The sequence below is a fragment of the Selaginella moellendorffii genome, unplaced genomic scaffold (genome assembly GCF_000143415.4).
Source record: "Selaginella moellendorffii unplaced genomic scaffold, v1.0 SELMOscaffold_0, whole genome shotgun sequence".
NCBI classification, from domain to species: Eukaryota; Viridiplantae; Streptophyta; class Lycopodiopsida; order Selaginellales; family Selaginellaceae; genus Selaginella; species Selaginella moellendorffii.
In genome coordinates, this window is record NW_003314261.1 from 1 (window position 1) to 11,164 (window position 11,164).

Consider the following 11,164-nt stretch of genomic DNA (forward strand, 5'->3'; position numbering starts at 1 on the left):
AAACGCGTTAGAGGCCTAACACGAGGCAGCTTCATGCTGCAGGTCACTCTAGAGGACCCAGCGATCTGCTCTCCTCCAGGCGAGCTGCTGAGGTGAGTGAAGCATCTCTAGATCTTCCTCCCAGGATGTGTACAAGCTCAGTACGCGGGGAGGAGCTACGACGGTGCCCGATGTGAGTAGGGTTTCGTCGCACAGAGCGTCTCCCAATTTGTACGACTTCACTGGTTTTCAACGGAAGGATCACACGCAGGAAGACAGGAAAGGGTTTAGGAAGGTGCATTGTTGTGGAGATTCGAAAGCGGCGGACATTGCAGAGATTGTGAATGACAGGCTACAGGCTTGTGCTGCGGTCAGAACTCCCAGAGTTCCTGGTGATGATCTTAGACGGGGAAGAACAGGGGAGGAGGAAGCAGCTCCGATCAGTGATACATTCTGCAAGAAAGGCTTGCTTATGAAAGTTCCGGATTATCTCACCAAGCTTGCAGGGGCATCGAGGGGTGGTGACGAGCTGTTCCTCACTTACGACCTCCAGACTGTGTTTTTGATACTAAGAAGAAGAACACCAAAAAGAACAAGGCAGGGACTGTGGCGTCTGTGACTGTTCCGATCAGTGCTAAACAGTGGCTGCTTCAGGCGATTGGGCTGAAAGACGATGAAATCCGCGAAATGTTTGCGCAGGTACTTGTGTTTTTTGATTTCTTTTTCTCGTCTGAAGGCATGAATGTTTCTGGCAGATGGAATCAAATCCTCAACTCGCAGCTGAGCATGTACGTGAGGTGAAGAGTGAATGGGAAGCCATGGAAGCTAGAGTGAACAGAGTTCCCCCGCAAGCAGATTTTCTTGTCAAGGACCGGGCGTTGCTAGAGAAAGTAAGGGAGCTGATTGTCCGATTTATCGAATGCACAAATCCAGAGAAGTTCCAGTCTGCTGAGCCACTCAAGAATGCGGACGAGAACACTGTCAAGCTGCAATCTAAAGCCTCGAGTCCGGATGATCTGAGCAACAAAGCAGAAAACCTTCATCCTGAGTCGAATGCTGCTTCCAGATTACAACCTGAAACTCCTTGTCCAATGCCTTCCTGTGAAAACTCCGGTCAAGTGAAAGATGCAGTACCACCAGATGAGAAGCAGACTCTTCCTTCGTTTATTCCCATGGAGGACTATGTTGTCAACAAGTACGTTGTCCAGGTACGCATTGTCAATAAGCAGGATTTTTTTGTAATCTGCAATAACGATTTGATGTATGTGGCAGCCAGAACTCTTAGGCAAACCTGAGTGCAAGTTCGCATATAGTCCGTATGATAAACGATGGTATACAGTTGTTTTTCCTGCTCTTCAGGTACTTTTACTTATTATATTTTTTTTCGACTCTTTTTTTAATGTTTTTGAAGTGCAGCCAGGTAAAAGAGAGGATGTTCAGCTGCTTGGAGAGTGGCTGCAGCATGCGATGCGCAAGAATCGTTGTGAGAAAGTTGATGGACGGTTCGAAAATGTTGAAGCGGCCTTTGTTCTTCACTCGATTGCTTTCTTAGAGATTGTTCGTCAGGTGAAAAAACTTACCTGTTTATTTTTTTTGTTCTGTTCTAGAGCTTCTCTTGTTAAGTGATGCCCTTCAGGTTACATCGACAGGTTGATATTCATTGCGAAGAACGAGGAAATCTCCTGTTGCATGTGTGGAGACAGCTTCTTCGCATCTTTAACCAGGTATCATCTCATTTGTTTTGAGAAAGCGTGAGTGAGGTTTGATTTGTTCTTCAGGTGCTTGTGCGGGCTGAACCGAAGCTTAAGGCCACCGAAGAAGAAACCAAACGTCTTAGAAATGAGCTGGAGATGACAAAGGATCAACTGTTCAGGATGGTATCGGATCATGACTTCTACAAAGAACAGTATGACGTTATAATAGCGAAGCTGAAGGAAAGGGACCATCAAATGAAGCTGATCAGGAGATGCCGGTTGTGTCGCACTGACAACATGAGTCCCAGATCCCGGGAGGAGTATCTCTTTGACCTGAAGAAGCGATCGATATCTTTCAGATATACTCACTCCACCGATTTTTCAACTCCCACTCCAACGGAAGAGGAGCTCAAGAAACAGGAGGAAGAACGTCTGAAACAAGAGGAGTTGAAGAAGCAAGAGGAAGAACGTAAGAAGCTGGAGGAAGCTGGTCAGGTTGAAGGGGCCACTACAGAAGAGCAGCCACTCGAAGAGTTATCTTTCGAAGAACCATCTATTGAAGATCCAACAATCGAGGAAACGCCTGTGGAATCGGCAGAAGAAAAAGGACCTGTGCCGGTGGTGGAATCCAAGGACGAAGCCGTTCAAACTGATCCCAGCAGAGGATTAAGAAGGTGTCAAAGTGCGCCACCAGACATTTTTCCTCCAACGAAAATCGGGGAAGCCAAGGAAAAGGTTGCTGCGGAAGGTGTTGAAACTGCTGAAGGTGCTCCGGGAGAAGCTGCGGAAGCTGAGTGTAAAGCAACGACAGGATTGAGCGGAACTCCACAAACCGAACTGTCTGCCGAGGATTTGAAGGATTTGGCTGGAGGATGGGTTGATCCTGATATTGCAGGCAAGAAGAAAGATGAAAGCGTGGAACGCTTGAAAGAATACGAGACTCTTGCAGCGGATACAATAAGTTTGCTCGACAGGCTTCCCATGGAAGGTGCATTGGCAGAAAAGATTGAGAATCTCCTGAAGAAGTATTGCGAGATGACGGGAACTGTTCTTGAAGAGAAAGTGCGAGAGAAGTTCATGATGCGATCCAAAAGCATGATGAAGCGGGCTTCTGTTGCGCCAGACGGTGCAGGTCCCAAAGTATCGTTTATGGAAGGCAGGCACAGCGAAATGAGGAAGAGCAGGAGGTCGAAAGGAAGCAAAGCAGGACTTCAGCTGAAATCTTACGTGCCTCTTGGATTTTCGAAGATGATGAAGATTTATAATCCGCCGAAAACTGTGAAGTTCTTCAACGTTCGTCAAGTAAGTAACTTCTTTATTCTGCTTGATTTAGAAAAACTTGTTTGAATGTTCAGCTATCGAAGCTCATCGCCTCAGTCCTCTTGAACAAGATTGTAGCGGATTCAGTTGATGATTCCTGCAACAATGAACGTCAAACGTGTTGCGAGTTCGTTTATGACTTCATGCTCAATCAGTATGGACTGAAAGGTCTCAGCGAATCTGCAATCTTCGGCACCTTCAAAACTATCAAAAACGCTGATGGCGAACAAGGAAATAGAGAAGCATCATAAAGTAAGACCTTGTTTTTTTTTTGTTTTTTCCAATTTTTGTTGTGATTTTGTGTACTTACGACTCTGAAATTCCAACAGGTGAGGCTGTTCAGCCGGTTTGTTGGGATGGATGAAAACAACAACTACAGCGAACCGGATCTGTACCTCTACTTGAAGATTCTGCAGAAAGCATCAAGCAAAGTCGGAGTGCTTCTACCATCCGACCAAGACGACGGTCTGTTTTATCTGAACGCGTCGCAGTACGCTTTCATTGCAGATGAGCCAAATCTAGTTTCCTACTTTGGAAATCAGGCCGCGGCATTGTCGTTTGTGGAGAAGTACGTTGCCAAAAACGCAGTGACCGAGCGTGCATCACCGGAGGTAAAACTAAACGATCAGTAACATTCTTGTGCTTACGGTTCTAAGATATTGTGCGCAGATCAGGAAGCTTGTGAAAGAAAGTGAGGTTAGGAAAGTGGATTGGGATTTGCTTCTGGAGGCCATACTCGCTGTGTATCCCCATAAAATGGTACTGTTTTTGAAGTTTTTGTGATTTTTTATTTGAAGTCTCTAAACGAGTTGGTTGTTGATTCAGGACACAATTGCAGAAGAACGAAGGAAGAGCATTCAAGTGAGCAAACCAGTTCCAAAAGACAAGGTAACAAACATCATGTTCTTACTTCTCAAGACGAGCGTGCGCGATTCTATGCATGCATGCAGGCAACGGAGCTGGAAAATCTGTTTATTGCTGGAGATGCAAATCAAGATGGAGTTTTGACGTTTAGCGAGTTTCGTGAGATTGTTACAACAGCTGATTCGTCAATCTCGGCACAGAGCGCAATCCGGATGTTCAGAGAGACGCTGCTGATGATGCCCGACGGAGGAGACAGTATCAGTCCTCAAGCTTTTGCTCAGATTGCTTACAACCATGGCATCGATGCTCCTTCCAGCACTGTCTTTGATCTGCTCAAGAAAACATGGACACAGGTACGTTTGCTGGTTTTCTGTTTTCAGTTGAAAAACTCGGCATGAAACAAACAAATAGGTGCAAGATGATATTGATCCGGAGAAAGTGAATGCGAACAAGGACGACTATGAATTCTCCAAAGAGGTTCTGCAGGATTTGATGCAGCAGAAAGTGGACGTGAACTCGACGGTGCAGACATTCAGGCAATTCGTGCTGCGATTCTGTGCACAGGACGAGGAAGAAGAACCGGCGGCTTCACAGGAGGATCAAGAGCACGATGAGATCGAATCCGAACTCAAACTTACACCGCTTCATGAGGAAACAAATGGGGAATCATCATCATCTTCGGCCGCAGCAGCAGCAGCAGAGGATGACGATCCAACAAAGCTTATCTCAGAAGATCAAGAACAAGAACAGCAGCAGCAGCAGGACGATCAACAAGAACAGCAACAAGAGAGTGATGATCCGGGAAATTAGTTCAATTATGAACTCACAACTTCGACACTTGTGATGAAGGAAAAAGGCAGCACGAGCTTTGTTCTTTCCCACACATCTCCGTTAACCGAACTTCGGTGGTCAACGACCAGGGATTGACCGGAGGCCGCTGACCTTTGATGACCTGTACTCCTCGTTTGTCGCGTGGGATCCATCGCAGCCACTGCGGGCGCGCCACATAGGCGTTCAAAACTGCGGAGCGCTTGGTAGGTGTGATCGACGCCCAGCCGCGTGGACTGGTTGCTTCCTTAGACCCTTTGTTTGTTGTCGCCGAATTAAATGGGGACTTTTTCCAGTTTGATCAGTTGTTCCTGATTCTTCAGCTGGTCAAATTTCTAGGTTTAGGAATCCTTTCAAGTTTGGATCGATCGACTGAGCGAGAGGAGTAATGGGGCAGATTGGCGGTGGATCCATGGAATCGTCGAGCGTAGATTTGGTGCTTGCGATTCTGGGCATCAAGGGAATGGCTTCCGCGACTATTCCCCCGTATCTGTTCCTCCTCGGTCTGGCGCTGATCTTTGCGTCTGCGGCGCTGTTCTTGTGGAGACGAGCTGATTCGTCGAAGCGGGAGAGTGAGCCAGTCAAAGTGGTGAAGCCGGTTGTGGAGATTGAGGAGGAGGGCGATGAGCTTGACGGATTTAGCAACAAGGTTACTGTTTTCTTTGGGACGCAAACCGGGACGGCTGAAGGATTTGCAAAGGTGAGTCGTTCTTCATTCTCAACAGCACAGCTCAAGGTTTCCACTTTTTAGGCTTTGGCAGAAGAAGCCAAATCTCGCTATGAGAAGGTTTTGTTCAAAATCGTGGATTTGGTAAGTCGGTGCTGCTTGCTTGTGATCAAAAAGTGTTCGTTTGTTGAATTTTGTGCGTTTTTCTTCAGGACAATTACGCAGCGGATGATGAGACATATCAACTGAAGCTGAAAAAGGAGAATTTTGCCATTTTTATGCTTGCAACGTGAGTGCATCGATTCAACGTCGTTGAACTGAGGTTTTTTGTTTTCTGATGCAGATACGGTGATGGAGAACCCACTGATAATGCAGCAAGGTTCTACAAATTTCTCACAGAGGTCAGTCGCTTGGTTTTTTTTCTCGAGTTCGTCAGGAATTAACGATTGGCTCATGACAGGGAGGTGAGGAAAGAGGATCATGGCTCTCGGAGATGACTTATGGCATCTTTGGTCTTGGTAACCGTCAATACGAGCATTTCAACAAGGTTTCTCCATCTTCGTTTCTTCTGTTTGTGAACTCATCTGGATTTTTTTGTAGGTTGCCATGGTTGTCGATGAAGAACTCGAGAAGCAAGGTCAGTGTTTAATCAATTCCTGCAATGTATAGAGTTGTGTGATATGTTTCGTCGTGCAGGCGCTAAGAGATTAGTTCCTTGTGGAGCGGGTGACGATGATCAATGCATTGAAGATGATTTTACTGCCTGGTACTCTGATGATCTCTTTGTTTCTTTAGCCCACAAGCGATTTGATTGATTCACGCAGGCGTGAGCAGCTGTGGCCAGAGCTTGATACTCTACTGCGGAACGAGGACGATGTTGTCCTGGCTTCAACTCCTTACACGGCTGCTGTGAGCGAATACAGAGTTGTTTTTCATGAAAATCCAGTTAAACTTCTTGAGGGGAGCTTCTCGGCAACGATGGAAAATGGTGGTTCTGTTGTCGTTGACATGAACCATCCTTGTCGGTAACATATCAGTGTCATTTCTTGTCAGTTCGCTCACGTTTTTGTTTTTGTCACCAGGGCGATCGTTGCTGTTCAAAGAGAGCTACACACTCCGTTGTCCGATCGTTCTTGTACTCATCTGGAGTTCGACGTTGCGGGCACAGGCCTCAGGTAAGCGTGACGAGTTTCACTTTTGATATTCAGAACCTCTTTTTGTTTTTTTGTGTAGTTATGAGACAGGAGATCATGTTGGAGTTTATGCGGAGAACTGTCACGATGTTGTAGAAGAAGCTGCACAGCTTTTGGGCCATTCCCTTGATACGGTTTTTTCTTTACACATTGAATCGGAAGATGGATCTTCTTTGGCCGGAAATCTTCTGCCACCGTTTCCAACTCCGTGCACTTTGAGAACGGCCTTGGCTCGTTATGCAGATCTGCAAACACCTCCTCGCAAAGTAAGCTTTTTACATTTCCTCCAGGACTGCAGAAATTAAATTCTTTGTTTCTTCTGATCTACAGGCTGTGCTTGGTGTGCTTGCCGCTTATGCATCTGATCCTGCCCAAGCAGAACGTCTGAAGCATCTTGCTTCACCTCAAGGAAAGGTAATAAGTCGTCGTGCATTGGTTATATATTGATGTGTCTGACTAAGTCTGCAAAAACAGGATGAGTATTCCCCAATACATTGCAACTTCTCAAAGAACTCTTTTAGAAGTGATGGAAGACTTCCCGTCCGTTAAAGTTCCACTCGGTGTCTTCTTCGCCTCGGTTTCCCCTCGTTTACTACCCAGATATTATTCCATTTCATCATCTCCAAAGTACGTTGCTTCCAGATGATGTTTTAGTAAACGATTGTTCTGATGTTCTGCGTGCTTGCAGGTTTTCTCCCACACGAATTCATGTAACTTGCTCTTTGGTTTATGGCCCGAGTCTGACCGGCCGCATTTTCAAAGGAGTTTGTTCGACATGGATGAAGGTTAGAACTTGCTTTCGCCTGATCATGACTTGAGCTCTGATTTGTTTTCTTCACTATGCAGAATGCACGATCAGCTGAAGAAGCCGGTGATGAGTGTAGTTGGGCACCCATATTTGTTCGTCAGTCGAATTTTAAGCTTCCTGCAAATTCAACTACACCTATTGTAATGATAGGACCTGGCACAGGATTGGCGCCATTCAGAGGATTTCTGCAGGTATTTCAGCTCACATTCAATCTGCCAAAACAAAATCAAATTCCTCTATTTTTCTTCCAGGAAAGAGCTGCTCTGCAAGCTTCTGGAGAAACTCTTGGGCCGGCGGTTCTCTTCTTTGGTTGTCGGAATCGCAAGCAGGTCTGGATCTTTTTTTTGTGTATGTTTTAGTTGCTTACTCAATATGGTAAACGAACGCTCAGGACTTCATATACGAGGAGGAGCTGAAGGAGTATGTCAAGAAAGAAACCTTGAGCAGCTTGTACGTTGCATTTTCCCGAGAAGGCTCCACCAAGGAATACGTTCAGAACAAGATGATGGAGAAGGTTTGATCGATTGCTGCTTGTTCTGTGGTGTAACTCGTTTGCAACGCAGGCTGTGGATATGTGGAAGCTCATTTCAGATGGAGCTTATTTATACGTTTGCGGTGATGCTAAAGGCATGGCTCGGGATGTTCATCGGACTTTGCACACGATTGTGAAACAAGAGGTTCGTTCGTAGTCAGATGAATCAATCAGACACAGAATGCGAGACTCAAATTTCGGTTGTTGCAGGGAAATGTTTCGGAGCCGGAAGCTTTTGTAAAGCAACTTCAGAACGATGGTCGATATTTGAGAGACGTGTGGTGACTCCAGACAGTGCCAAATGGACCTTTGGAGCGCTTGTAAAGAGCGGGATATCAATCAGTCGGTCAGTCGGTCAGTCAGAGGCAAGACTAGATTTTTGTAGATCAGCGTAACCATTTATTCCAGAAGATTTTCGAAGAAATCCTCTGATTCTGTGATACATAAAATTCAGCATTCGATTGGTTCTCAGCCCACTCGAAACGAGTCTTGAATCCTTCGAAGTACCGGCGCATGTTTTCGCCACTGCAGTCCTGCAACCAGGAAATCATCTCACAAACTTATCGAATCGGAATTTACGAAGATCTCACCATTTGCATTGACGGACATGAGGTAAAGCCTGTTCCCAGCAGCAGTCGCAGTGATGAGTATGTGCGGCTCAACTTCGTATTGATAGTAAGTTCTTCCTTCGTATTTCTTCACCTCCATATCTTTGACAGCCCCTTCAACGTTTTTGCCTGTGATTTCCGGCCCAAATGCATAGATCACCTTGTCAGGCGCGCCGATCTCTTCAATCGTCGCATTATCAGCAATTGCTAGATCATATACAAAAAAATATTTAAAAATGCATGGTAATAAATTTTAAAAAAACTTTAAAAGAAAGAAAAAGAAACCGACTTACTGTCTGAAAATCGCTTCACTGGAGCAACAACTATAGCGATATTCCCTTCTTCAGTGCTTGAAAATCTGAGGTCAATCTCCGTTCCACCCAAATCAGCAATGGAAACTGGAACCTGCGAACAACTACGCCAAGGTTTTTGTCGGCTGGTTTAATCACAATACTATGATCGTGTCGCAGCGCAAGGACTGCATCACGTCTCCATCCTCTTAGAAAAGATCGAGGTCTTTTACAACAGGAAAGACGTTGGAGAAGGTGCTCTCGAATGCGGGCAACTCGTGACTCCATGTGCCAGGAAGCAGGGGGAGGATCAAAGTTTGGGTTGGGAACCCGAAACTCTGGTATAAGACTGTTGCTGTCCTTAAACGAATGACGAAGACGGACTGAGCGTTGAAAGTCATCTAAGCATTCCATAATCTTTTTGGCCGTGAGAGGCACTGGATTAGGAATGAATGAGAGCCCAAGAGCAAGGAGGCCCTTTTCAGCGGCACTCAACATGCGAGAAGACAAATTGTGAACAGCACCAATCTCCACTCTATTTTCTAGCTGGGAAACTTTTTGATTGCCGGCAAAATGAAGTAAAGCTTCATGCGGGGCAATCAAAGGTAGCCAGAAACTTTTGCCTTGCCTTTTCTGTCCACAGGCACTGCCGTAACTGGAGAGTGCGGGCGTTGCTGTGGAGGCGAGTTTCTTCCCAAGCCATAGCGTTGGGTTCGTTCGTGGAGTGGGGTGTTGTTGTGGTGCTGTGAGGGCTGCATCCCTTGTCCTCTGGGAGGTGAAGGTGGTTTCTGGTTCTGAGTTGGCTGGCGTTGTTGGGCTGCTGGAGGAGGTCGTGGTGTAGTCTGGCGCCCTCGGCCGCTTGGCCAGTTCGGTTGGGACCGTGGGGGTCGACCGTTTCCTCGAGACTGGCGTTGGCCACCTCTGCCAGTCATGGCTGGCTGGGAACCAAGCACGGTTGGAGATTGCCGGTGCAAGGGACCCCTTGAAGAAAAACCCGGGGCATCGGAATGGGTGGGAGGAGTCCCAGTAACCACATTCCGCCCCTGCTCGTTTCCCTGCCATCCATGGGTAACGTCACGTTCACCACTGGGGAGAGAAACCTTGCGTGTCTTTGAAGAGCCTGCTTCACGTATGTGGAGTGAGGTATCCGTCCTTTGCTGTCGTTTGCCTTGTGATCTGGTGCCTCTGCCAGCATCTTCGTGGTGTTGTCTCGGAATTCCACGCTCCCTCTCCTTCCACATCTTGTCAAAGCAGCTCTGGACAAGCATCTTAACAGTGTCTTCCTTGGGCAGTGTCTCCGCCTTGGCTCGTGCAGCATCCTCTGCAGCTTCCCTTTGCTTGCGAGCATTTTCCTTTTTGCTCTCCTCAACTCCATATGCCACTGCTCCAATTGCAGTCGCACGTTGGTATTCAGCTATCAACTGATGCTTGCGGGCATTGAGAGTATGTGTGACAGCCTCTCGTTGTGCATTGCCACAAGCCTGCAAAGCACAGTGAACAAAATCATCCATTCGATCATTAAAACGTTGAGAGAGTCCATGGTTGATGAGATCCGCAAGGGTAGCAGCCTCAGCCTCTCGTGCCTTGAGCAGAGAATCAAGAAGGTCCTTCAAGTATTGTTCGTGGATTGCTTTGATGCTGGTATCAAGAAGTTCCTGACCGTGAGAGGTCACCTCAAGCTTTGGCATACGAATGCGAAGGTCTTGAGGGAACTGCTTTTTATCACGGAGCTGAGTCAATCTCTTCACAGCCTTGTGAGCTTGATTTAGAGACTTGAGCTCGTTCATGAATTCCTTGATCGAGCATTCAAGGATGGCAGAAAGAGCCTCATCAAGCCTACCAAGTCCCTCAGTCGAGGAGCTAGTGAGGGCATTGCCAGGGGCAAGGAAAGGTGGCAACTGCTGTGGAAGAGTGTTTCCAGTAGCAGAAATGCCAGCACTATTCTGCAACACTGTGAAGAGGTCTACCAATCCAGAGAATGGAGTAGATGATGGCACAGCTGGGGATGAAAAAGGTGGTGGGATTGAAGTTGTTGATGAAAAGAGTGTTGGTAAAGTTGAGGCCATGGAGAAAGGTGGTGTGGTGGAGAAGGTTAATGGAACAGGAGGCGAGATGGAGAAAGTTGGTGGAGTATGAGGTGTTGTAGCAAAGAGAGGAGGGCTAGTTGTCGATGGAGTAGGTGTATGGATGGTTGTAGTTGTGAGCACAGAGGTACATGCAAGCGTAGACATGGGTGTATATGCTGGTGCATGTGGTGAGAGTGAGTTTGTTGTAGGCACAGCCATAGGGGATGTAGAGGTGGTCACAGGTGGCACAACGGATCTCCTAGGCGGCATAGTTGCTACTGGGGCAGTTGCTGGAGACAGAGTGGGCTGCATATC

General features: G+C 46.8%; 2 protein-coding genes across 2 annotated transcripts; one reads left to right on the forward strand and one right to left on the reverse strand.

Moving 5' to 3' along the window:
* Positions 1 to 4,921: 4,921 nt before the first annotated feature.
* On the forward strand, positions 4,922 to 8,361 carry LOC9656515 (NADPH--cytochrome P450 reductase). Its single transcript, XM_024675135.1, is given in 19 exon segments — positions 4,922 to 5,385; positions 5,437 to 5,496; positions 5,565 to 5,641; positions 5,696 to 5,753; positions 5,813 to 5,899; positions 5,953 to 5,989; positions 6,049 to 6,118; positions 6,177 to 6,377; positions 6,435 to 6,527; positions 6,586 to 6,811; positions 6,876 to 6,959; positions 7,020 to 7,031; positions 7,033 to 7,172; positions 7,234 to 7,330; positions 7,392 to 7,544; positions 7,605 to 7,682; positions 7,745 to 7,867; positions 7,917 to 8,030; positions 8,096 to 8,361. Coding segments are annotated over 19 exon segments (2,097 nt in total). The 5' UTR covers positions 4,922 to 5,073; the 3' UTR covers positions 8,171 to 8,361.
* Positions 8,302 to 9,281, reverse strand: LOC9656517 (psbP domain-containing protein 4, chloroplastic). Its single transcript, XM_002960654.2, has 4 exons — positions 9,060 to 9,281; positions 8,787 to 8,898; positions 8,476 to 8,700; positions 8,302 to 8,418 (listed from the first exon to the last, which is right to left on the reverse strand). The coding sequence occupies exons 1-4, from the start codon at positions 9,279 to 9,281 to the stop codon at positions 8,354 to 8,356; spliced, it is 624 nt and encodes a 207-aa protein (XP_002960700.2). The 3' UTR covers positions 8,302 to 8,353.
* Between the last annotated feature and the right edge of the window lie 1,883 nt (positions 9,282 to 11,164).

Excerpts from the sequence above, each read along its gene's own strand:
- LOC9656517 (XM_002960654.2), bottom strand. The coding sequence starts at position 9,281 with ATGTTGAGTGCCGCTGAAAAGGGCCTCCTTGCTCTTGGGCTCTCATTC. Across the intron at positions 8,899-9,059 it reads CCTGGCACATGGAGTCACGA|GTTCCAGTTTCCATTGCTGA; the intron begins GTTGCCCGCATT and ends AGTTGTTCGCAG. Across the intron at positions 8,701-8,786 it reads AGTGAAGCGATTTTCAGACA|CAATTGCTGATAATGCGACG; the intron begins GTAAGTCGGTTT and ends TATATGATCTAG.